Here is a 26,331-nt window from a genome sequence, read left to right on the forward strand (position 1 = left end):
AAAACCAATATATATTATAGAAAAAGAAAAAAATTTAACAATAAGAACAAAAACTTTTTTTTAATTACTCTAAAGGGATGCTTGAAGGTGGAAATTTAGAAACACTTTTTAATATTCCGTGAAAACACGAGAAAGTGCATGGACACGGTTAATTTGGATAAGCAATCGCTCTTCCGCTTGTCTGAGTTGTGCAATTTCTTGTTTTTCCTGTGCTGTGAGATATAAATCTTCATTTTGTTTAACGTCTTCACGGCGGAGTTTAGCAAGAAGCACAGGATGGTTTTGGCGTTCTGCTTGGATGCGTTCCATGAGACGAGTGAGTGTTTTTAGAATATATTCAGCGACCAGGCCATAAGCTCTGGAGGGGGTATGACACCACATGAAGATTGTTTTTGAAGGAGCACGGTCTGCAGATCGAGGGACTTCCTGAAGATCAAGGGCACCAAATTCGTGAAGTTGGGTGCACAGTTTGGAGATTGTGTCGGCGCGAAGAAGAGCGACGCGGGCCAAAAGCTCGTCATTTGCCATTCCCTTTTCGCGAATGATGCGGAGAATGCGGATTGCCGATGTACCAAACTTGTTGCGGATGATTTCGTCGTAGCGCAGACGTTTCATAGTGGTGCGCAATTCGTCAAAGGGCACAAACCATTCACCACCACCACGATTTCCAGCCTTGACAAGAAGGCTGAGGGGAGAAGCTGCGAGAAGCTCGAGATGCTTGTTGACATCCATGGCAGTGAACTTTTTGGTGGAACCGTAGCCATTGCCAGTGTGTGAATTTGAACCATTTGGGAAATCTGTGCTTTGAGCAGCATCATCCTCAAAATCTTGAGGCTCGTCGTCAGTGATGAAGGGGACCGATTCTGAGCGGGGTCGTTTCGAGGTGTTTCCGTATTCGTCTTCATCTTCATTTTCAAGTTCATCTTGAGGCCGTTTCAGTCCGTTTCTATTTACGGTTGGGTTAACGATTGAGTTTACGAGATCAATGTTTGGGTCTAATGCATTGATGACGGTGGTAGTGGTGATGTAGAATGAGCCTTCAGAAATGACTTTTTGAGAGCAGCGAAGAAGCTTTGTTTCGTAGCAGCGAAGCAAACTGCGGTAGACCTGGCCGGAGATTTTGCCAATAGTTCGCGACGCAATTGCTGCGAGTTCGTCATTACGGAACATGAGAAGGAACTTGTCGTAATTAACTGCAAGGACTGTTTCTGGATTGACTACGAGACGAGGACCAGAAAGTGTGTTTGCAGCAGCCACGTTGCGACGTACACGACGAGAAGCGGCGGCGGCAGCAGCTGCAGCTGCAGCACCCGAGGAAGTTCCAGCAGAAGAGCCATTGGAAGTTTTAGCACGCAGAGTTTCTTCTGTAATAAGGCCTGCGTTGGCAGCGTCTCGTTGGGCCAGAAGTTCGTTCATTTCAGCGTTGGCAGCATCTGTGGCTGCGACCTTGCGGGAGGTTTCTGACTGAGAGCGGGGGAGTTTGCCGTAATGAGTTTTGTACATGAGGTCGTACATATCATCTCGTGGATGGAAGTCAAAGGCAAAAAGTGGAGAAAGGAATTTTTTTGTGAGCAGGTCCGTCATTGTTTTATTGATTTCTGTGCGCGCCCGGTCGAGATGGTATTCGTGGTCAGCCGCAGTTTGCACTGAGCCTCCTTCTTGTAGCTCGAGCTCTGCAGCCAGTTGAGAAGCAGAGCCTTCAATATAGTCTGAGGCTCGAATGTGGCCGTATGCAAAGATGTTTTTAAGAATTTCTGGAGCTTTTGAAGTCACAGAGTTGGGTTTATCTGGGTACTTGTCAGCCACCACAGCAAGGATTTGGGGTATTGCGAGAAGACGTATAACTTCTGCTGGGTTTGCATAATAGTGGCATATTTTCGGAGAGTCTGGGTGAATCCAATAGAGGACAAATTTGTTTTGAATTAGTGGGACAAGAGCTCTGCGGATGGCAGGGGTAGGGATATTTGTATATTTTGAGAGTTGGGATGCAGTGAGACGACCATAGTCGAGCAGACAGCCGACGACCTTTTCGGCTAGGTCGCCGTAAATGTCTTTTAAGATGGTTCTGGAAAGATCTGATGTATATTGTGACGCCATTGAGGGTATTTATGTTGTGGTATATATATATATATATATATATATATTTATCTATATATATATTAATATGTGAAAGGCCTTTCTTTGATGGTGATGCTTTGAAACCCTCCCTATAAAGGCTGGTTTTGCTGGTTTGTTTTTGTGCCCTTTTGGAGGTTGAAAAATTTTTGCCAAAAATGACAAAAAAATTAAAAAAAAAAACTAAAAAAAAATAAAAAATAAAAATAAAAATAAAAATTATGTAATCAACCCTAAACCATGTATCACATGATTATCATGTTATCTTAAAATTATCACCTGAATTTCACATGATAATCACATGATATTTCTAGTTTATTTTTTTTTAATGACCTTATTTTTTTTTTTTTCCTGACCAATCACCTACATTGCAACCCCCCGTGTAGACCTTCCTAGCCAATGAAAGCACCTCCGTTGCAAACCCTTTGAGCCGCACATTTTGTTACATGTTCAAACTGTAATGTAATAACATACAGCCGTTCACTTTAACTACCGGCCACTCACAGCTGCACTTTTGCAAAGACCCTCATTAAATACCCTAACCCTCTCATTAAAAAAATGACCAGCAAATCCCTGCTCCCCTCCAGTCAGCGCACCACCATATTAAATCCAAGCAAAATCTAGCCACCACCACCACCTACTAGGCAAAAAAAAAAAAAAAAAAAGAACCTTCTCTCCCATCATCACCACATCACCACATCACCACATCATCACCACCACCACCACCACCACCACCACTCACCCTCCCCACACCATCACCACACCCACAACCTCCAGCTAATCACAATGCTCTCCCGGTCTTTTGCTTCTTCCCGAACCGCTGCTGTTGCCCGATCGGCTGCTGCCCGCAGAGCTTTCTCCACTTCAGAGGTCTCTGGCGTCTCCGTCGCTGTCCGTGAAGACCTGCGTCCCGTTTCTAAGGTCTCCGTTGTCGTCAAGGCCGGCTCTCGTTATGGCTCCACCCCTGGTGTTGCTCACCTTCTTGAAAAGTTCGCCTTCAAGAACACCGCCAACCGCTCTGCCCTCCGTCTTGTTCGCGAGTCTGAACTCCTCGGCGGCGAGCTTTCCTCCTCCATTTCCCGTGAGAACATTGTTCTGACATCCTCCTTCCTCAGAGAAGACCTCCCCTACTTTGTCGAGGCTCTTGCTGACACCACCCAAAACGGCCTCTTCAAGAAGTACGAGCTCATTGAGGACGTCGCCCCCATTGCCTTTGCTGAGGCTGCTAAGGCTGCCTCCAGCCCGGCCTTGGCCTCCGAGCAAGCTGCTTATGAGATTGCTTTCCGATCTGGCCTCGGTGAGTCCATCTACGTCGAGCCTTACTCCCCTGTCTCCATTGAGCAGGTCGCTGATTATGCCAAGGAGGCTTACACCAAGGCCAACATCTCTATCGCTGCCACCAACGTTGTTGAGGCCGACCTCAAGGCTCTTGTCGAGGAGCACTTTGCCGGTCTCTCTGTTGGCGAAGCCATTGCCACTGCTCCCTCCAAGGTCTTTGGTGGTGAGTCCCGTGTCAAGGCCGCCGGCTCCTCTGCCTTGACCCTCGTTTTCCCCTCCACATCTACCTCCGCCGCTTCCGCCGTCCTCGCCTCTCTGCTCGGCGGTGTTTCCACTATCAAGTGGTCCACCGGCTCTTCACTCCTTGGCGTCGCCTCGACCAAGTCCGGCGCTTCCGTCAAGGCCTCTTACACCCCTTACTCCGACGCTTCTGTCCTCGCCATCACCATTGCTGCCGACGACGCCGCTGCCGTTGCTGAGGCTGCTAAGCTTGTTGCTGCCGACCTTAAGGCCGTCGCCGCTGGCACCGCTGCCGAGGCTGTCCCCAAGGCTGTTGCCCAGACCAAGTTTGCCCAGGCTCTGGCCTCTGAGGGCTCTCTCCCCGTTTCCGTCTTGGACGCTTCTGCTGTCACGGCTGAAGCTGTCGCTGAGGCTGCCGCTACTCTCCTTAAGGGCCCCATTGCTCTGGGTGCTGTTGGCAAGGTTCACAGCCTGCCTTACCTCGACGAGCTTTTCTAAGCCACCTACATTACCCATTCATTCCTCAATCCATTGTCTCTAAATCACTTCATCTTGTCTCTCTCTCTCTGTTCTCCTTCTCATGTCCATATAAAGAACTTGTTGCTTTAAAAAAAAAATTGAAAAAAATGAAAAAAGTTATATTTTAAAAAAATTTAAAAGAAAAAAAAGGTTCAAAAAATATTTACAAATTGCCTTTCTTTTTTTTTTCTCCCCGTTACTGCTACCTAATAATCCTTAATTCATAAATATATATATCATATCAATATATATTAAAAGTTCATTTGATTCATCAAGGCATGGTTCAATCGCCAGTTTTGTTGTTTTCTCCTGAAATATTTTGGTCTATTGAAGCTGACCAATAACGTCCCATGTTTTGAAATTTTTTTTTTCCCCTTCTCTCTCCTTTTTTATGCTTTAGCGCGTATTATTATAGTCGCCAACTCTATTTGCCAGTTTTTTGTTTTTTTTTTCGTTTGTTTGTTTGTAACAATTAAATATTGACTATGTACATCACAAGAAATCTTTAACACATTTCTACTATTACACCCGTTCAAATACAAGCCCAGGGAACCATGGATTGCAATCTTCAAAGCTCACACTCACATTGTACTTCTTGCGCCCAGAAAACCCTCCAGAACTCTTCAAATGCTTTTCCAATTGCTCAGCTCCAGCAGCTATCTTGCCTGCCGAATTGCGCAGGTTGCTTAGGTCTGCAACTGCTGAAGATGCCAGTCCAGATTGCGACGACGATGACGAGTGTTTGTGCTGCTGTTGCTGCTGTTGCTGCAACAATGGCCGCAACATTTCTCCCAGCGTCCGCTGCAATTGCGAGCCCTTAAGCTTCGCATACATTAGCCGCTTGTTAACCCTCGTTGGTGTTGCTGGCATGTCCTTTCCTGGAATTTGCTCATCAGGAGCCGCCCGGAATGGCTCGGTCGCTGCTCGACTGAAATCAAGGTCTGGTGGTGCAGGATACCCAATCGACGAAAATGGCTTCATCCGCAGCCCATATTGTAGCTGTAGTGTCGTAAACTTGGAGCTCACAGGTAATGGTACGTACCCCAAAAGCACGCCAGCTTCCACCAGCCGCCGTTGTGACGCGCATAGCTCTTTGATAATCTCTTGTTCATAAATTAGCCCTTGAATATATGCCAATGCTCCATCTGCGTCCGCGTAGAACGACGCAGGGTCACCCTTGTACAACGGCTTTCTTGAGTTTTGAGATCCCAGTACTGCCAATTTACGGAACTCTTTGGCATCTGAAACGTAGGAAACGGATTCATTCAAGTACCCAAGCAAAGCCAGAGTCACCTCTTCTGCGTAGTCGTACATAAATGCGTACTCCCATGGTCGATAAATATCAAGTTCAAAGCCCATCAAAATTACCCACTCTATAATCAGCATCCGCCGAATGCCGGCCCAAAAAATTAACGGGAACGCCCGCTGGGTAGACATGCCCGATTCATTTGTTTCACCATTTTGCACAGTGTACTGCTCCAAAGGTTCTCCAATATCAACAAGCATAGGTGTCACTGCATTCTCCAACTCTTGTCCAGCAACCTCCAATGAGTCCCACAGAATGATGGCGTGTGACAACATCTGTCGTTGTCTAGCACGGTTGCACACAAATGCATATAGCAATTGCACATAGCAGTACTGTGCATTTTCCAAAAACAAGTCAATATTTGGGCGCAGTTCGTCCAGTGCATCTAGACCGCCAATCTCAATTGGGCTATCACTGCTGCGCATTATGCTATTGTTAAGTAAAACACGCATGTAAGGTGCACAGCTAATTTCCTTCATGTCTCTCAGTACCCATTCCAGCACGGGCTCTCCAAGAATCTCGCTCTTGTCCAGATCCAGAGTCAAGTTGTGTAGTGCAGCACGGGCAATTGGCAACGACTGTGTTGGTTTCCCGGCATCTACACCGCTTGAAATTGGCAATGTCGGCTTGCTGCTTCCAAATGCCACAAAAAACGAACGCAAGCTTCCCGATGTTTTCGGGGCGGCATTCGGGGCCCCTCGTGCCATATCAAGAAGTGGCCGAAATGAGCTGATGGTTTTTAAAATCGATTTAAAAGTTGTATATCCGTCCTGTACAGAAAGAGAGCTGAGCTCACGCACAGGGTTAAAGTTGTTGCATCGGCTTTGCATACCCTTGGAAAAAATCTTTTCAAACTTGCTCTTCTTTTTGCTGGACGGCAAGCTCAACAATATTTCGTCAACCGTAGAGAGACCCTGCGTGAATGTAGCTTCAGATTCAAGTTGGGGGAGATACGTGAGAATCTGCAAAAAGGTTGCACAAAGAGTAAACCGGGAAGATGTGTTTTTAATGTCTGTAGAAGTTGTCGAGAAATTAATCTTGGTTGACTTGGTCTGGGATTGTTGTTGCGGCTGCTGCTGCTGCTTATTTCCCTTGCTACCCTTACCACCTTTACCCTTAGATTTGGGTTTAGGAGCTTGTTTTTTTACAGGAGTAACGTCACTGTTAATAAGTTCAAATTCTTCCTTTTCCAAAGCAATTTTCTGTTCGTTTGCCAAAAGAGTTTGTGCAGCTGCAAGCACACCCATGACCTCGGCGGGTTCGGTATTATGAAACAGGGTTAAATCAAAAATGGTGAGTCCAATGTCTTCTTCTCCGTAAACAAATGTAGCTGCTCGCGAATACTGGTCCAAACACAAGTCTGCAGTTTTGATGGCACCCAGGAAATATGCAAGAGCTAAAAGATAGTATGTAGAAGCAGTTCCAAAAAACGATTCAAGCTCGTTCTTGTAATTAGGAATACGTTCTGGTGTGTTGACAAACTGGGAGATGGGTGCGACTATCTTTGGTAAAACATTGGTTTGTTTTTCTTCGGGTAACAATGTGCTAGGGGTAGTAGTATTGGTTGTCGTTGAGGCAGTGATGGCACGAGAAAGAAGTTCTTGTTTCAGAGCAGCAGCAAAGAGTGAGCCTTGGGGATCTCGCGACATGCAACAAATAGAGGTAAGCATATCTTCAACATAAAGACAGCTTAAAAAGGTTTGGATCGGGTGGCTTCCAGTGTGCCATGCAGCCTCTCTAGCCACGTACAAGTCGATAACCTCGTTCAAGTCGCTTGCGCTGGAAATTGGTGGCATCTTAGAAACTTCATCTGCAAGAGGAGTATAGAATCGGCCAGTATCCATGCGATCATGGGTCATCTAATTTATGTTAATATATAAGTTGGAACTGATTTTACATCTGTTTAGATCAAAACATACTTCTAGAGATTGGACGCCTGAAAAAAGGTTAAAGCCAGGAGTTGTGACCAACTCACCAACTTCCAGTGACTTGGCAGCTTCTGTAAACTCTTGAGTGATTTCAGGCCACTTGGCCACGTCCTTGAACAACTCTTCCATGGCGATTTATATTTTCTTGCAAAGCCCCTCGCTTATTACCGTAAATAGTGGTGGTTCACTTGGTGGTGGTGAAGAAAAAAAAAATAAAATAAAAAATAAAATAAAATAAAATAAAATAAAAATAAAAATAAAAATAAAAATAAAAATAAAAATATAAATATAAAAGATCTCAGGTGGTAACTCATCTCTTTAAGAAATCAAACAATTTATTTTTAAAAAAAAAAATTACAACTAATTTACAACTTAGCCTTAGTCGAGCTCTCGACAATTTGACCTTCTTTATAAAGACCATCAATCGTATCCTTATATAAAACAGCAGCTTCTTTACGCTTGACCTTGAGAGTAGGTGTCAGAGTGCCGTTATCTGCATTCATGGGCTCAAGGAATAAGGCCAAGTTCTTAACCAACTCAAAGCCCTTAAGGCCAGCACGCTTAGCATCCTTATTAATTTCCTCATTAATGGCCCTACGGATGTCCAGCCGCTTAAATGTTTCAGTCATGGCAGCAGTGTCTGTGGGATCAATGTGGAGCCCAAAGTGGTGCTTCAAAAAGGCCACATAAGCTTCAGGCAAAACACCCACAATGGCAATGAGAAAGACCTCAAGCGAGTTACCCTCGACAAAGATTTGAGCAATCAGCGACGAGCTTGACTGGTAAATGGATTCAATACGCTCGGGACCAACGTATTCGCCTTGGGCCAGCTTGAACATATTCTTGACACGGTCAATAATGTAGATTCTGCCGAGATCATCAATCATGCCCACATCGCCTGTGTGGAACCAACCGTCCTCGTCAATTGCCTTTTTGGTTTCCTCCTCATTTTTAAAGTATCCCCAAAACATTTGTGGGCCTCTCAGTAAAATCTCGCCGCGGGGATAAGGCTTGTCTGTGCTGAGGTAGTTCATATCTGGGAGCTCTCTGAGGCGAATCTCAGTAGTAGGCGCCACAGGGCCAACTGAACCAGCACCAATATCGCCCATCATGCAGACGGAAACACCACTTAAACTCTCAGTAAGACCGTAGCCCTGAAGCAAATCGATAGCAAGAGCAGCCTTAAGAAGCTCAATGTTTTCTCCTGCCAGTGGGGCAGAGCCAGAAATAAAGGCCTTTGTAGAGCCCAGGCCCAACTTTGTTCTAATCTTGTTAGACCAAAGACGGTCCCAGAGAGCGTGTGTGTAGACACCAGTCTCACGGAGACGAGTCACCTTGGTGTTGAATGCCTTACGAGAAAGCACACCTGCAAAGCCATCTGCTTCGATTGTGGAAGCTTTAATAGCTGCAGCCATTCTATTCCAAACACGCGGTACACCTGCAAGCAGGGTAGGCTGTAGCACCTGAATGTCATCAAAGAGCTCAGTGACTTCTCCGTGGAAAAAGCCCACCTTGGAGTTGTTTGCCAGCAGCGAGTATATATCGACCCGCTCGTAAATATGGGCAAGGGGGAGGAAAGAAAGGTACGTCACTTGGCCAACGGCAGTCTCAAATGCTTCCTGGTACTTGGAGACACAGACTCCAGCAACGACGGCAGAAGCGGAAATAATAACACCCTTTGGTAAGCCAGTTGTGCCAGAAGTGAAGCAGAGAGATTGAATATCCTCAGGAACTAATTTTCTGAGTTTGCGGGGGGACTTTTGTCCAATAGCTTCGACTTCAGACATGGAATAAACAGTGACACCAACTGAGGCTGCCCATTTGGTGACTAGATCGCGTTTACCATAGCCAGGTTGTTCATAAAACTCTGGAGACTCAAATTCGTTCAATGAAACAAGAGTCTTGAGCAGGGGGAGTTTATCCTTAATTGAGAGTAGATATGGAATGTGAGCTAACGAAGCAAAAATGATGGGCATCTCGGTGAGGTTTATAATGTATTGAGTGGACTCCGGGCCCAGGGTGTCATAAAGAGGGACGCTGGTCAAGGCGGTGTAAGCACATGCCAAGTCAGCAACAACCCAATTGCGGGTGTTTGGGCCATAGAGACCAACCACGTATTGTTTTTTGTTTGGCTCTATTGAATTGGCCTTTTCGACGATATTAATTATGCCAGATGCAGTGTCAATGGCACGCTGCTTGACTTGGGCATATGTTTCGTAAGTGAAAGGACCCCATGACTTTGATTCTTGATTGAAAGATCGCTGGCCCATGCAAGGTTGGTTAGGGCCGTGTGCGACTGAAGCTTCAAAAAGATCGATTACAGTTGCGACTTTAGGATGTGATGAAGAAATGAGTCTATCTGGGGTGTGGATGTTACGGTAGATAGCTGAGTACCCGGACTCTTGGGATCCAGGAATTGGGGCGGCCTGGACTCTGTTTTTTCCGAGCTTGATGGTTGCGATTTTCTCGACAAAGGGGTTTGATTTTGGGTTAATCTGAGGGTCTGTGGTGATTGCATACTTTTTGATGCGCTGCTGGACTTCAGGAGAAAAGGTTGTGCCTTCAAGAACCATTGTTGAGGGTTGTTATTGGAATGCTTATTATAGGAATTGAAAGATGAATGTTATGGTTTTAAAAGAGAAGATTAAATATATATATATATATATATAAAAAAAAAAAAAAAAGGGAAACTCTAATTTAAAAATGGGAATATCGTATCAATGAATATAATAAAAATAACAATAATAAAAAAAAAAAAAAAAAAACAATTGCTATTTAGGAAAACTGAGGATTATTGTTGATTTTATATGTTTTTTTTTTATTACCTTCAGTGGGCCTTTCATTTCTTTTTATATCACTACACTAAATTTGGATGCTCCCCTCAAATGTGGGGCATATGTTACATTTTTATTACACACATGTGTGCACACTTACATACATGCATACAAAACGCTGCTGCCCTGACAATCCCACAAGCCTCGGCTTTATTTTGGGGGTGAAAACTTCATACTTATAAGTGGTCCTTAATGGAAATTTGGATGGATATGATCATCATGATGGAAAATAATAATAATTCAATAAATTTCAATAAAAAAATAAAAATAAAATTCCATCGTGAAGACTAAAATTCTTACTGGGAAATAATTTTTTTTTTTGAAAAAAATCCTTTAATAACTCTATCTAACGGTTGTTTCCAATAGACAAAAAGGACCATTTTAGTTTAATTAATTATATGTAGATGATAATTATCCATTGAAGTATATTCTGAAACGAATCATTTAGTTCATACCATACTAAAGTCGACAAGTTAAGCTTAGTCTGAACACACTATCCCATCAAAAGTAGCTTGTTTACTTCATCAGATACAAATATTTCAGGAAAAACTTTCGGTTACACTCGGCTCATTCATTCTATTTTTTTTTTTTTTTTGAAAAAAAAAATTAAAATTAAAATTGGGATTACGGGATCACAAACCTATGAGAGAAATTGCTCCCCACTTATCACGTAAAATAAAACTTACTCGTATAAACTCTAAGGGATATTTTTTTTATTATAATTACCCTCATCCGAACCTGGCAAATGAAATTTCTTCAATCTTTTAAAAAAAATAAAAAAAATAAAAAAAATAAATAAATAATCAAATTCTTCCACTCGTATACCTTGAAAGAAATGTCATAAAAGACCGGGTTTATGTGAACCCCGAAGGTTGCTGCTTCTAAAATATAAAGGCTTCTTACAACGTTAAAGCGACTATCTCACCATCGTTAATATTACCCCGCCAACTCCTGTCACAAGGTAATAAAAAAAAACATTTTTGTATTTTTTTTTTTTTAAACCACTCTGCGCGATCATACTTAACTGACATCACTAAATTTTCATTAATTTTGGATATTTGATAGAGGCTACATTTCTTATCTGGTAATAATTATTAATGTAATAAATCGTCATAGAAGTACACAGCTTAAGGTAAAGATTGGTTGCTGAATGTTTGTGTATATGATGGTTATGTACGGGTGTTAATATATATATATATGCGGAGTAAACAGCAATCATATGAAAACAACCTCCTTCTCATAGAGCTTTGGCCCCTCATTTCCTAGCCACAATCCCCCTCAGTCCCCGCAAAGGAGCAGCCGGATGGCTAACGTTAAGATTGTTACCGGAGAGTCTTTTTAATGATATTGTTAACAATGAGAATGAGTATATATAGCTTATTAATAATAAAGTCCGAGATCCCATCACTACTACCACAAATCTATTTGAAATTAATCCGAAACAAAAAATATAAGCCACTAATCTGGGATTTTAGAAAAAAATTTTATTGAGTCTTTTTTCTTTTCATGGTAAAATCTATTCAGGAGTTAGGTACGCAAACAATAGTACGATTTTCGCATTTCACCGTTAGGCAACCAGGTCAAAAAAAAAATAAAAAAATAAATAAAAGTGTATTTATAGGTTTAGCAAAAAACATATTATATTGACATAGCAGAGATAATGGAGATTTGTAGATATAGAAAAAGAAATATTACAATTGTTTTAAACCATTGAAAAATATAATCTGTAGATAGTTTTTTTCATTATTGAAAAAGCTTGTTTATACTAATTATTATTCAAAAGTTGAATATAAAATGAAATTTCAATTAAGTTTCAACTGCTATGAATTCATTCTCCATTTTTTTTCTCATTGGTGATTAAAATCTCTTCTCTCACCGTCTCTCGAAGATCCTGCCCCCCACATTTTTTTTTTTTTTTTTTTCATTTCGTTTTTATTTTGGTTCGGACCAAATTCTTTTTATTTTTGTTTTTTTTCAGATTTTCTCAAACTTGTGGCAATGTTTTATTTTTATTTTTTTTAGTGGGAATTAATTTTTTTTGTAACAACTGTGACCTTTATATCCCAAAAAGGAAATGTATTCTGAAATATATGTCATTCCAAAGTATACACTTGTTACAAATTCATATTCTAAAAATGCCATATAATTAACACAATATTTTTCATTACAATCAGGGCTAGGGTAAATATTGTAACATCTTGCTAATCTTTCTCCTACTCAGGTGTGTATCGAAGTGCGGCTCATTACTGCCCAAAAGAGGGAAAGATTTCAAGGCCAAAAGAAGACCATAACGTCTAGGTGACTGTGGGCACGCACGCACACACACACACACACACACACACATACGCTGGTGGGCTCTCACACACTCAGAAAATTTCTCTTTTTCTCTTTTATAATTTTTTTTTTCCCCCTCCCCTCCCTCGTCAGACTCAAGAACTACCAACTACATCGCCAAAATGGGTAACGGAAAGCCAAGAGGACTCAACGCTGCTAGAAAGCTCCGCATCTCTCGCAGAGACAAGTATGTTCTTTCACGATGATGCGCAAAACAATTTGAGAAAGAGAAGGAAGAACTGGTTGTGATGGAGTCGTGTGCTGCTGGACATGAAGTTTGTTATTCACAAAGATACCCTTTTAAAAATTTTCAATCAAAGTTTTGAATAATAATACCACTGCCATATCTTCTATTCTCTTTTTCAATATATCATGTATATTATCAACCATACTAACATGTCTTTTTTTTCATAGCCGATGGGCTGACGCCTCTTACAAGAAGAGACTTCTTGGTACTGCCTTCAAGTTCTCTCCCTTCGGTGGTTCTTCCCACGCTAAGGGTATTGTTTTGGAAAAGATTGGTGTCGAGGCCAAGCAGCCCAACTCTGCCATCAGAAAGTGTGTCCGTGTCCAGCTCATCAAGAACGGTAAGAGAGTCACTGCTTTCGTCCCCAATGATGGTTGCTTGAACTTCGTTGACGAGAACGACGAAGTCCTCATTGCTGGTTTTGGCCGCAAGGGTAAGGCTAAGGGTGATATTCCCGGTGTCCGTTTCAAGGTTGTCAAGGTCTCCGGTGTCTCCCTCATTGCTCTCTGGAAGGAGAAGAAGGAGAAGCCCAGATCTTAAATGTTCTTGCTTTTTCTATACAACAAAAAAATTCAAGACTACGACCCCCTACCTCTACGACAAGCACGGAAAAAAAATACAAAAAATTGTCATGTACTTATACATATCATGAATTTACAAAAAAAATAAAAAAAAATTGAAAAAGTTTGGTCGAAAGACTTGACTTTTGTTTTCGTCTTGTCAACCGAGTGTTGATGTTTTTGTAGTATAGATTGGACTTGATACCGTCTTATTATATAACATAAATTTGTGTTGACTAAATTTTTTTCCAAAATCTTTGAAATTTTTTTTTTCTTTCACCAACGTACCCACCAATTTTATTTTATTTTTTTATTTTTTTTTAAAAGCCCCCTCGCCTGTACCCAGCATGGAAAATGATTCGTGACGTTAAGGTGGAGCGTCTCAGCATCTCTTCACTTCATAGCTCATTTGCATGGTCCGAAGATGGTCTTTTTGCCATTACAAATACTGAAAATGTTATAATAATTGTATGTTTTTAATCATGTTGACGCGTCAAAGTTCATTCTATTCTAATACGCGTTTTCTTCTTCTTCCTTTTTTTTTTTTTTTTTTTTTTTCTTTTATTAGAAACCACAAAATCATACCGTTGAAGCTGCTACTACTACAGCAGGGACTTCTTCGTCTAATACCAAACTCGATGAAAAATACGAAATTCAAGCCTCTCAACCTCTCGACTCTTGGAGACCTCTGGGTGAGGCTCCCGTAACCTCCTTCAATATTGAAACATACTGCTCCGACGAATATTCCGTCGACATTGCTTGGTCTCCCTCAGGAACAAGTTCCTCGCGAACATGTCTTCTTAGCGTTCTAACCAACCAAGGCAACATTGTTATTTACGACTACAAAGTCAAGGCCATTTCTTCCACATGGGTCCCTATAGTATCTTGCATAACTTGTCTCAAAAAAACCTTGGAAAATGACCCAGACTATGTGGTTCCAGCTGAAAAAACAAAAGATTATATCTTCAATTCTATGGCCTGGTCCCCCAGATTCCCTTCAAATGTAATTGAGGACGATAAATGGGGGTCGGTGTTTTTTGCTGCAGGAACAAAGTCTGGCAAAATCGTCATTTTTATACCAGTACACTCTTACAACCAACAAACTAGAAAATATGATACCATTATGGATGGCATTCATGTAGTTGACTTTAACAATGAATCAGACGGCAAATATACATCATTAATCAAGCTCAAATGGACATCTTGGGTGAAAGGACCTTTGAATAAATGTAAGTCGAGTGTTTTCAAAAAAAAAAAAAAAACCAATAAAACCCAATAAAAACTAACAACCCTAGACTATTCTCTATTAATTGGCGTCGACTCGTCAAACCAAATTTTAGCCAAACTCATCACCTATGATTCGGAAACTAAATCTCTCGACATCTCTGCTTTCTTTTCTACCATCCAAACTCCCTCTAGATTTCTTGTTACTTCTCTTTGGATCCATTTCCACAAAGAAACAAACCAGTTTCTTCTCGCTGTAACCCAAACGGTGGGCATTTCAGTCTACACCTTCAAAGACATTGACAAGCCCTTAATCCCACAACACCTGTTTTACAAAACCCCCAGTGGAAAACAGCCAATAACTATGGTTTCATTGATGGCTCGCGATAAATCCCGTGTTTGGGTCATTGGATTTGCCGACTGGATAGATTCGTTTATAGGCACTATCGACCTTGCATCTCCTAAAAAATCCATTGAGCAAGGCTTCCCCAGTGATTCGCCCGTAAGCAACCCTCTTGATGCCTTTTTCGAGAGACGTATCAATGCCATGAATGATGCAGGGAATCATATTGGAACTATTGGCGAGGCCACGTCGACGTTCCAGTTTCGGTTCTATGGTGTGGTTCCGCACCCTCATGGCGGTGGGTACTTTGCATTCCTAAATACACTTGTGACCGAAACCCAGCTGCGATACGTTCTAACTTCTTCAACTCGGTTCCAAATCTCGTTCCAACCAATGTGCATTGAGGAATACGGAAGCAAGGGGAAGCAACGTATGGGACCCCCGGAACCAGCACTTTTTGTGGATACTTTACCTGATGCTACTCAGGGATCTGCAGAAAGTATTTGGTGGAAAGTTAAGGCATTGTCCAATAGTGTCAAATCCCCCAAACAGCGGCCGATTTACATCAAAAATATGATTGAGGAGCTTGAGAATTATGCCTCTGATCACCACAGGGAAGCACTCTTCAATCCCAAACATGTTAAACTTTTTCCAAGTAATATGGGTGTGGAATCATTTGCAAAAGCTTTACATGCGGATATCACAAGAACTTTTTTCCTTTCCAAATTTTATAATGTGTTGCGACTACTGATTCACCTCAAGAGTCTAGCACTGCTAATGCAACAGGCGCATATCCAAATGCACGAAAAGGAGCTTGCCAACATTGCCGAGAATTCCTACACGGCGGGCTCGAGCCGCGACGAAGAATGGGAGGAACACATATTTGGAGAAGACATTTCGCGGTTTGAATCCGACGTTGAGAAGCACACCCAGGCGATTATGAACGAATTATGTTTTGTGGTACTATACTATTGCACCAAAAGAAATTCTGAACTTAAAAAAATGGAGCGTGTGATTGTTGAGAGCTATCTGGGGCAACTGAATGAGGATTTGGAAAAACAGAGGAAGGATGGGTTGGACAGTCTTGAGACGGAAAATAATCGATTCAATTACGATGATGCAAGTTACACGGTTCTTGGGTGTGAAATGCTTGTGAAACGAAATCGGCGAGATGATAAGATGGTGTCGGTGCCTGGCGACGGATTTACCGAAGACTTTTATTTCGCTGATGCCAGGAATAGGTTTCATATCTTTTCGAAGAGAGGGTATCCATGGAGTGAGTAAAAATGAAAAAAAAAAAAAAAAAAAAAAAGAAATCATGGTTATAGAGATACTAACTTTTTTTTTTTAATTTAGAACGATGTGCAATTTCTCTGATGCCATTAACATTCTTTAACTCCAAAGTATGTGGAGGATGCGGTCGTCAATACGCTGTGTTATCGAACTATGTAGAAGATAAAGACTCGCCATTACTCCAAGTTCTTTTAGGAGAAAATACTTTTGACATTTGTATCTTCTGTGGATGCCGTTATTCGCAACTCTAAGCATGAATATTATTTTCAAAATTTCTTTAATAATTTTTTTTTAATTAAAAATTTTTTTTAAATAGAGATGACTCTAGATTTCCTTTATAAATTTATGATTTTATTTTTTTTCATTTACTGATAAAACCCTCGTTTCATTTCATTCCCGCAATATGACTCTGAAGACATTTTACACCCACTCTTGCACGACGGCCGCTTTTTTTTCCGACACGCAGTGGGACCTGGAGAACAGCAATTACTTCGCAATGACGACGACGACGACCTTGACGATGGCCGACACATGCCAGGTGATTGTGCACATTCGCTATACGGCGTTGGAGGTCGGGGCGGACAGAAAGTGGAGCATGTAGACCCTGGACGGGCGAGTCCACAGGATGCTGTTGTGAGTTGTTGTTGTTGTTGTTGTTGTTGTTGTTGCTGCTGATGCTGATGTTGATCATAGTATGCGTAGAAATTGTTATTGCTAGCCATTGGAAGAGGAGCGGAAGCTGGAGGCTGGAACTGTTGCGGGTACGTTGGCATGGGACAGTACGACGGCTGGGGTTGGATGTTGATGGAACATTGAGCCTGAGGAGCCACAGGTTGTGTAACCATTTGAGGAAGTTGAACCATGGGGTTATAGTAATAGGTTTGCTGTTGTTGTTGCTGCACAGGGAAAGCTCCTGGGGGGACAGTACACACTTGGGGTGCGGTACATGCGCTACCACGATAAGATTGCGGGATAGGTGGCGCGGGGCATTTAGGGACACCACATGAGGAGGCAGCAGTTATAGGCCGCGAGCACGAAGGACCAGTGTTTGGGCATGCTGATGGTCGAGGGATTGGGAGACATGAAGGGACACAGTTGGGCATACAAGCGAGAGGTTTTTCACATATTTTTTTGGCACAGACTAGAGCGGGCTTAGTTGGTTTTTTACACTTTTTTGTTTTAAAAGTCGGGTCCCCAGATGGGTTTTCAGAGGTCGGGGCAACCTTCCCTCCCATAAACTTATAGGCCATACTTTTTGCACATGCTACCTTTTCGAGTCCCATGGATGTCTTCATATCTGTTGTTTGGCAGCCCTTGTTAAGGATGCGTTTTGCCTTGACCATGGCCTTATATTTGGCCATTTTGATTTTGGCCTTTTTTGCTGAAACACAGCACCCGCCCTTGCCACCTTTACCGGACCCAACACTGACTGATTTTTTCATCTTGGCCCATTGGGTCATTATCGACACAAAGGCTGTTGCCACAAGAAGCTCGCGGTCAATCAGACATGCATCGTAAACTACCTCGTAGTCAACAATGGTAAAGGACTGACACTTTTGCAAGCATTTCTTTATGGGAGACTTGCATTGCAAAAAACTTAACTTGCGTGCAATGGCAACCCTCTGGCGGTACATGCGACAAGAATTGGAACTTAAAGATGGAGATACTTTATCAAGAGTCATAGTGCGTTGGTACCATCTGAACCGGGCTTTTTCGTCGCTGCGGTACTTGAACTGTTCAAACTTTTTCTTACAACTACCCAAGGATTTGATTAGTCTAAACTGGAGGTCACCCTTGTTGCAAAACTCGACCCAAGCTTTACCCTTTTTGAATCCAACTGCTCCAATGACTTGTCTATGATTTGCTGTGATCATATCCCAGGGCACAAACTTTTCGCCCTTGATGCCACAAAACTTGCCCTTACCATTGCGTTCAAATGAGTACACTCGAGACTTGTTTTCATCCAGAACATTGATGATATTTTTAGGGTTGTATGTATCACGAACAAAGTATACTACCCTTGTATTGTCGTCCGAAAGCGGGACAACTTTGCTGGATCCGCCAGCATCGCCAAACTTTGCTTCCTTGAGCTTTTTGAGCCCGGAAGCTTTGTTACATGCGGTTGTTGCTAGAGTGTTGCATGCACACATGACTGCGTTACAGAGGAGAGCAGTTGCGGGCATATTTTGAAAGGGGAAATGAGATAAGGAAAAAAAAAAATAAAAAAAGCGATGTAAGGTTGAAGATTGAATAAGAAAGACAAATTTGAGAAGTTGAGATCTGCTTAACTGTGGATGCAACAACATGGCAAAGGAAACGGACGAGCAAAAAATGGGGGAGGATTGGGAGTGAGCCGCACCGAATTATTAGGGTGAAAAGAGGAAAAGTGAATATAGGGTTAGGGGTTTTGAAATGGTGGAGAGGTGTTTTGGTTGTGGTTAATACGACAGCGCAAAGCCACCTTAGATTTTCACCAAGAATATCCAACCTACACTCTGCACACACTCTTTTTATTATTTCTCTCTGCAAGAACAGAGGATATATTTATATTTGAACAAACTAAAGAAACAGTTACTATGTTGGTACTAGTTATTGGCGATTTACACATTCCAGACCGAGCAATTGTAAGTGGGAAATTGAAGATTTTACTTAATATAATATAAGTACATACATACATACATACAAACAAGCAAAAAAAAAAAAAAAAAAAAAAACTAACAAGTTTAATAGGAAATTCCAGCTAAGGTAAGAGCGATAAGAACATATAGACTTATAGCTTGGAGATATTATCTAACAAATGCCAAATTACAATAGTTTCGCAAGCTGCTTGTGCCTGGGAAAATAGAAAAGGTACTATGTTTAGGAAACATTACTGACCGCGAAACCTTACATTATTTGCAAAGCCTGTCGCGTGAATTTCTAGCAGTGAAGGGAGAGTTTGATGACCCTGTAATTTACCAACACGTCAAGACTGAGGACTCGAATGGATTCCGACAACAGCAGCAACAATCTCTGCAGGATATTGGGGTTGGAAGTTTGAGCGGCAGTACAAGTATAGGCGGCGGGTTTGCAGCAGTATCTGGGGCCAACAGCAATGGGGTTCCTGGCGGAGTTCCCAAGTCTTCAGCTGCTTACATGTCGAATGCTCCAGATGGAGCCAGTCTCAACACATATGCGAGTGTATCTAGTGGTGGCAGCAATGATGGGTTGGCTGTTAAGGTAGTTCAGAAACCAGCGACAACTGCAAAAACGACGGTGATGAGTGTTTCTTTACCGTTGTCTCGGGTGGTAACTTTGGGAGAGTTACGGATTGGGTTTAATAGTGGCCACACGATTGTTCCTAACAGTGATCCAGACGCGTTGCTTATTGCGGCGCGACAGCTGGACGTGGACATTTTCATTTGGGGTGGAACGCACCGGGTGGAGGCGTACAAGCTAGAGGGCAAGTTTTTTGTGAACCCTGGTAGTGCGACGGGTGCATTTTACACTGGATGGCCTGATCCTGAGGAAGAAGATGATGAGGAAGAGGATGAAGAAGGAGAAAGAGAAGGAGAAAGAGAAGAAGAGGACAATAAAGAAGAAGAAAAAGAAGAAAAAGATGAGGGCAAGGAAGATGATGATAAGGCTAAGGAGGGAGAAGAGGAAGGTAAGAGCAATGATGAGAAGAAATCAAAGGATGGAGAGGAGAAACAAAGTGTTAAGGTTGTGGAACCCAAGGACCCGATTCCATCTTTTTGCTTGTTGGACATTCAAGGGACAGTTTGTATTGTTTACATTTACCGGTACATTGACGGAGAGGTGAAAGTTGACAAGATCAATTACCGTCGGGATGAGTAGAGGTGATTTAATATATAAATGAAGGAGTATTTTTAATAATAATAATAATAAAGATTAAGTATAATATAGAAGTGAGAAGGAGAGGAATATGTTAATAATGGAAGTGGAAATAGAAGCAAGGTACGCGTTGGAAGGGTTTTATTTTTTTTTTTATTTTTTTATTTTTTTATTTTTTTATTTTTTTATTTTTTTATTTTTTTATTTTTTTATTTTTTTATTTTTTGGTGATTCCAAGATAGATTATATAGGTGATAAAGAAGGATTTGAAGGCTTTATGACAGGAGGTATCTCTTTTAAATATATATATAGTTTAAAACGCAATGAAAGTTTGTGATGATGGACTTTTAAAAAATAAAAAATAAAGCATTTTATTTTATTTTATTTTATTTTTACGCGTGTGCACATATCACCTCCTTTGTAAAGTCTGAATAATAGTAGTGACAGCCAGGCGTTGGTAAGTAATCTAGGAGATGGACAAGAAGGAGTATAAAAAAGGGTCTTAAGGGTATTAAGGCTGATGATGATGATGATAATAATAAAGAAGAAGATGACAATGATAATGACAATGATAATAATGATAATAATGATAATAATGATAATAATGATAATAATGATAATAATGATAATAATGATAATAATGATAATAATGATAATAATGATAATAATGATAATAATGATAATAAATGATAATAAATGATAATAAATGATAATAAATGATAATAATGATAATAAATGATAAATTTGATAGGAAGGGATTGGAATGAAGGCAGTTTTTTATTTTTTTTATTTTTTATATAAAAACCGATGAGCCCAGGGGAAAAAGTTTTCTTTTTTTTTTTTTTTTATATAGTGATATATAGATAGATGATTCTAACTCTAAATTTTTTTTTTTTTTTTTCAAGTAAAAAATGAAATGAAAAAAATAGTTGAGGTGGCTTTAATGGGAATTTTCGTCATAATCCTAAACGTTACCAGCAAATGTTTTCGTCAGTCATCGTCGTCGTCGTCGTCGTTGTCGTCGTTGTCGTCGTCGTTGTCAGTCGTAGGACAGTGCAACGCCATGCACTGCAGGTCTTTTTTTTTTTTTTTTTTTTCAGAAACGACAATTTTTTTTTTTACCTTAATATTGTTTCAAAGTGTTTATATCTAAATATCTAAATATTGAAGATTAAAATGGGATTATTTTTTTTTTAAAACAATCTTTTTCTATAAAAATATATATATATATATATATATATTTACACCCCCCATTAATCTGTGACAAAAAAAAAAAAAATAGAATCCCTTAATTAACAAATTTATATATTTAAACATTTACATTTACATTTACCGGTCTGTCCTGTTGTCAAACCGCGTGCGCACCTTATCCACGTAGTCTTTGTGGGGGGGAAAAAAAATACTGCCGCAGACTTCTTGAATAGGAAATTAACAAGAAATTAAAAATTTTTTTTTAGACTATTGATTGATTCTATATAATTTTTTTATATTTTATATTTTATATTTTATATTTTATATTTTATATTTTATTTTTATTTTTTTAAAAAAAAAATTACTTGTATTTATTACTTGAAAAATAAAAAAAAAGAACCTCCTTTCTATATAGATTTTATAAAACCTTCAAGTTTTAAATTGTTTTCATATATTTTTCTTCTTTCCTTCTATATATATATTTTTTTTTCTTTCAAATATAAATCTATTCTTATAATATAAATCTTTCTTCTATTCTCTTCATTTATTCACTCGTTTTCTTTTTTTTTTTTTTTTTTTTTTTTTTTTTTTTTTTTGCTCTCTTTAAATAAAATTACTAAATATCCCAAGAAAAGATTAATATAATAACCATCATTCCCATCATAATCACCATCACTCTTTCAAATGTTTGCAAGTAGTGGAGGTGTTCAGGATAACTTCCTTCCTCACCAAAACAAAAATGTAAATCCTCCATCTTCCTCTTCTTTGCAACCTTTGTATCGCCGACTTTTCCATTTTACAACTACCCCAAGCCATCTTGCCAAACCTTTCCCCTCGGCCTCTCCCAACGGTCCCGCCATCTATACCAGTCAAGACTGTTTGCGAGATCGACGACTTAAACTAAATCATACAAAAAATAAAGATTTACTCTTACAACAGCAGATACTGACTCTAAAACCAACAAAAAGTCCATTCAATGACTCTGTTAGTCCCATTACTCGGCCCCAACAAGCACATATGCGACCTGATACAAGTCCTGTCCGTGAGGAAACCTTACACCTAAGCGAGGAAGAAAAAGAATACAAGCAAAGTACTTCTGCTTCTGCCGATGCTGAAAATGAAAAGACATTTGTCTCTGAGGAAGAAGAAGAAGAAGAAGAAGAAGAAAAAATAAAGGGAAATAACCAAATTGAATCACAACAAAAACTGGTTATGCCAGCATCACCAGCTAAAGCAGTAGTTCTGGATTCTCCAAGAAGCCCCTTAACATTATCTGATAGTACCGGCTCTCTAAGTGGAATCTTGATAGCTAATTCTCTCGAGACTTCTCCTGTGAGTAGTACCAGTAGCTCGGTGAGCAACGCTTTAGTGAACACTACAACAAGTCACATTTCAGGAGGTAATAATAATGACAATTCTCTTAGTAGCATTGATCGAGGGTCTCCGAAACAGCGCAAGAAGCGAGACACTGATATTTCAACAGTTTCATCCTCTTTACCTACAACAAATTTTTTCAAGAGATTGTCAATGCCACAAATGAGTCCATTTTCTATTGGGTTTGAAATGGATAAAGAGGAAGAAGGAAAGAGAAAAACAAGCGATGCGACAAAATCAGAACTCGAAACTAGTCTACTACTACCAAAACTAGGTTGGACCGCAAGTAGAGAAAAAGAAAGAAAAAAAAAAAAAGGAGAAGGTGCAACAGTTGTAGAAGAAACAACTGCGGCTCCATTAAAGTTACGGGAAGAAACCTCTGCGCAGATCTTTGCGCCAGAACCTGTTTCAGATTCAGTACCAGAGTCAGTTCGAGGGTCGGTTCCAGAGTCGGTTCCAGAATCTGTTCCAGAGTTTGTTGATGAGCATAATAATAATAATAATGAGGACCTTGTTGAAGAATCCAAGAATGCTAAGATTCTTTGGAATGAAGAAATTCCTCAACAGTCCACCACCCAGCAAACCACGCTAGCAAAACTGGCTGTGGAGACACTGCCAAAGATAGTTAGCGCTCAGAGCCCGGAGTCACTACTAGTTCCGTTGAATGTGTCCCAGCAACAAGACCAGCAGCAACAAGAATGTCAACATAAACAACATCAACAACAAAAACAACAACAACAACAAAAGACAGAATCTTTTTTAATTTTACAGAAACCTGCGCCAACCGTCAAGTCTCAAGTTAATCAAACACCATCTGTGACGGATTGTCCATCCGCCTCATCTGTGCAGACAAAAATCTCAACAACACCTGCAACAGCTACTTTGACAAATATTTCACCTACAATTAACAACTCTACCATCATCAACAATACCACACCTTCAAAAGCAATGTCATCTGAACCAAAGAAAAAACCTCGACGTAATTTGGGATTACTGTCGCGTCTATTATCATCATCTTCATCAAACAGCCACAACAATGGAGGCAACTCGCGATCTGTGCATAAAACATCTTCTTTATCATCACTCAAGTCTGCAATGTCCATTCCACTGACAGTCACGAAATCTTCACCTCTCAATTTTTTTTCAAATAAAAAACAACAAAACACTGGTGCCACAACTCCACCATCACCTACACCAAGCTCTCTGAGTGCAGAAAGTAGTATCAGTGGTGGGAGTTCCAAGAGCTTAGGAAGTGCGCGTAGTTCTCGCAGTGGGAACAGCAGCAGTAGTCTAAGCACGCTTTTCAGTGCGTCGTCATCTGGAAGCACAGGAGCGTCATCTCTTGGATCAGGGGGAAGTGGTGGTCTTCGTCGAGCTAGTAGCTTGAGCAAACGGAAACAAGCCAATGGAGCATTGGGACTGAGAGCAGGCGGCAAAGATTCCGATGGTGGAGGTTCTCCTAAAATGGTAACAATGGGGACTATGTATGCGGACCGGATGGATGCGTTGCGGCGAGAACGGGAAAGACAACAGCAAGTGAACCGGCAGATTGCGATGCAAAGCCGGGCACGGATGGTAATTCAGCAGCGGCAACAAAATTTCCAGCAGCAGCAGCAGTATAGTTGTTCCCAACAATATCCTCAGCAAATGTTTCGAAGCCCATCAATGTTACAGTTAGAAGCTGGGCGGCAGTCGATGTATGGTAGTAGCTATTACCGAGGTAATTCAGGAGTTCCTAAACTGCGCAACTTGACTGGATGTGGAAGTAGTGGTAGTGGCAGTGGTAGTAGTAGTTGTGGTAGCAGCATACGAGATGGGGGTCGTGGTGAAAAATTGGCTGGGGGGAATGGAGCGAGTGTTGGGACACGGATGTCTTCATTGTCGATGTTTGAGTTTGATTCCATTAAAGAGGAAGATGAGATTGATGAGCTGCGTAAGAGTTGGAAAGGAGGACTTAATAATGTTTGTGGATCAGCAGGTTTGTGTGCTGGTGGTGAAGAAGAAGATGGAGATGAATATAATGGAGCTTTGGATTACTATGTTTTAGGGTCTATGGGTGCTGGTAATGGTAATGGTAATAAAAAGCCAGCCGCGCCAGATGTATCAGCCGCATATAAATTACAGCTTCATATGACGGGTGGTAACAAATCGAGTGATTCTTTAAGCAGTGATGATGATGATGATGATGACTTTGATGATTCGGTATTTGTGGATGCTTTAACTGGGATTCCCGGAGAATGTTGACAGGAAAAAAAAAAAAAAACAACAACAACAACAACAAAAAAAAGGAGAGGAAAATGAGGGAATAGTTAATTGCATGATAACTAACTCTTTTTCTTTCTTTTTATTTTTTATTTTTTTTTTTGCGCCCGGGAAAACCCCTGTAAAGGTTAGTATCCATTAAATACCATTACGATTTGAGCATGATTGCTTTTTGTTTTTTTATTTTTTTCTAAAAAAAAAAAAAACGTCAGTCTATTATCAGTAAATGAGCACCAGAACAAGTTGCATCATTAAAAAAAAAAAGAGAAGATGAAAGAAGCTGCACGAATGATATTTATTAATATTATTATTCCAGTGACTGCTTTTAATCATTAATGTTTACTCTTTAGACCTTTTTTTTTTCTTTTTTGAAAGACGATTGTTTTGTGAGCCATTGACGACGTTATTATTGGGTTTTTATTTTATTTTATTTTATTTTATTTTGGAGATATTATAAGGATATATTTTTTTATTTAAAATTATTTGCATACTAATTTTATATATATATATATATTTTTTTTCTTATGGATAATTTCATTTATTTATATTTATTTGTATGGATCAAAAAAAAAAAAAAAAAAAAAAACTCAAAGATATTTTTGACTTGAACTATAGTAATTAAGATGTTATTTAGCGTGTATATTAAGATTTCTTTTTAAATAAAGATCTATAAAGATTTATTAAGGGTTAGGTGATTAGCCCTACACACGTGACAATTTGATTGGTTAGGGCGAATAATTACCCTACTTTTAAATATAAATAATTTTTTTTTCCTCTCTCCCCTCCCCTCCATCTTTATATAAAAAGACGCCCCTTTTTCAATTAGGTCTTCTTTTAAATTTTTTTTTTTTTCAAATGTTTCAAAATAAAATCAGAATTATCTTCGAGATCTTTTTTTTTCTCAGTAGTTACCAGAAATGGTTAAATACTGAGAAATAAACACATTTTTACACACAAAACAAAGGTAAGTTTTTTTTATTTTAAAATTATTTTATTTTATTATTATTATCAATCTCTCAAGTATTGGCATTTTTTTTTCGGAATGTTAATTCATTCTCTCCGAGACTCTATAATACCTTTTTATTTTTTTTTAAAGAAATTTTTATTTTTAAATGATGACTAGAGTGCATTTGGCTCGATACGGCCTTGTCCACGTTCTTGTGGGCTTGTGCTGTTGATGTGGAAAAAACCACGCTACCTTAAAATCTTTGGCTGACAAGAAATAAAAAAAAATTGTCTTGGAGTTAAAAGATTTAATGCTAAAAATATTTGAGAGAATAGTAATAATGCTAATTGTTTTTTTAATATTTTATTTATACTAACTTTGGGATTGTTTTTTTAGTGCGATTGTAGTCTTTAAAAATTGATTTAATCCATGCGTAGTTTATGTTTTTTTTTAAAAATAAACATAATATATATAGTCCTTTTAATGTATTTTTTAAAATATAA

General features: G+C 39.9%; 8 protein-coding genes across 8 annotated transcripts; 4 read left to right on the plus strand and 4 right to left on the minus strand.

The window, feature by feature from the left end:
- Positions 1–108: 108 nt before the first annotated feature.
- Positions 109–2,097, minus strand: SAPINGB_P001526 (uncharacterized protein; the record flags this gene model as incomplete). Its single annotated transcript, XM_031996247.1, has 1 exon — positions 109–2,097. The coding sequence occupies one exon, from the start codon at positions 2,095–2,097 to the stop codon at positions 109–111; it is 1,989 nt and encodes a 662-aa protein (XP_031852138.1).
- Positions 2,098–2,901: 804 nt separating this feature from the next.
- On the plus strand, positions 2,902–4,131 carry SAPINGB_P001527 (uncharacterized protein; the record flags this gene model as incomplete). The annotated part of the gene is made up of 1 exon (XM_031996248.1): positions 2,902–4,131. The coding sequence occupies one exon, from the start codon at positions 2,902–2,904 to the stop codon at positions 4,129–4,131; it is 1,230 nt and encodes a 409-aa protein (XP_031852139.1).
- Positions 4,132–4,674: 543 nt separating this feature from the next.
- Positions 4,675–7,515, minus strand: SAPINGB_P001528 (uncharacterized protein; the record flags this gene model as incomplete). Its single annotated transcript, XM_031996249.1, has 2 exons — positions 4,675–7,317; positions 7,378–7,515. The coding sequence occupies 2 exons, from the start codon at positions 7,513–7,515 to the stop codon at positions 4,675–4,677; spliced, it is 2,781 nt and encodes a 926-aa protein (XP_031852140.1).
- A 236-nt stretch (positions 7,516–7,751) lies between these two features.
- SAPINGB_P001529 (uncharacterized protein) lies at positions 7,752–9,959 on the minus strand (the record flags this gene model as incomplete). The annotated part of the gene is made up of 1 exon (XM_031996250.1): positions 7,752–9,959. The coding sequence occupies one exon, from the start codon at positions 9,957–9,959 to the stop codon at positions 7,752–7,754; it is 2,208 nt and encodes a 735-aa protein (XP_031852141.1).
- A 2,717-nt stretch (positions 9,960–12,676) lies between these two features.
- On the plus strand, positions 12,677–16,472 carry SAPINGB_P001530 (40S ribosomal uS12 domain-containing protein; the record flags this gene model as incomplete). Its single annotated transcript, XM_031996251.1, has 6 exons — positions 12,677–12,741; positions 12,969–13,290; positions 13,689–13,829; positions 13,930–14,590; positions 14,657–16,204; positions 16,285–16,472. The coding sequence occupies 6 exons, from the start codon at positions 12,677–12,679 to the stop codon at positions 16,470–16,472; spliced, it is 2,925 nt and encodes a 974-aa protein (XP_031852142.1).
- Positions 16,473–16,586: 114 nt separating this feature from the next.
- Positions 16,587–18,404, minus strand: SAPINGB_P001531 (uncharacterized protein; the record flags this gene model as incomplete). The annotated part of the gene is made up of 1 exon (XM_031996252.1): positions 16,587–18,404. One exon carries the CDS (start codon positions 18,402–18,404, stop codon positions 16,587–16,589), a length of 1,818 nt encoding a protein of 605 aa, XP_031852143.1.
- A 393-nt stretch (positions 18,405–18,797) lies between these two features.
- Positions 18,798–20,058, plus strand: SAPINGB_P001532 (uncharacterized protein; the record flags this gene model as incomplete). The annotated part of the gene is made up of 3 exons (XM_031996253.1): positions 18,798–18,845; positions 18,952–18,966; positions 19,036–20,058. 3 exons carry the CDS (start codon positions 18,798–18,800, stop codon positions 20,056–20,058), a joined length of 1,086 nt encoding a protein of 361 aa, XP_031852144.1.
- Positions 20,059–21,930: 1,872 nt separating this feature from the next.
- On the plus strand, positions 21,931–24,864 carry SAPINGB_P001533 (uncharacterized protein; the record flags this gene model as incomplete). The annotated part of the gene is made up of 1 exon (XM_031996254.1): positions 21,931–24,864. One exon carries the CDS (start codon positions 21,931–21,933, stop codon positions 24,862–24,864), a length of 2,934 nt encoding a protein of 977 aa, XP_031852145.1.
- Between the last annotated feature and the right edge of the window lie 1,467 nt (positions 24,865–26,331).

This window comes from Magnusiomyces paraingens, assembly GCF_902498895.1.
Source record: "Magnusiomyces paraingens strain CBS 517.90 genome assembly, contig: contig1, whole genome shotgun sequence".
Taxonomy (NCBI): domain Eukaryota; kingdom Fungi; phylum Ascomycota; class Dipodascomycetes; order Dipodascales; family Dipodascaceae; genus Magnusiomyces; species Magnusiomyces paraingens.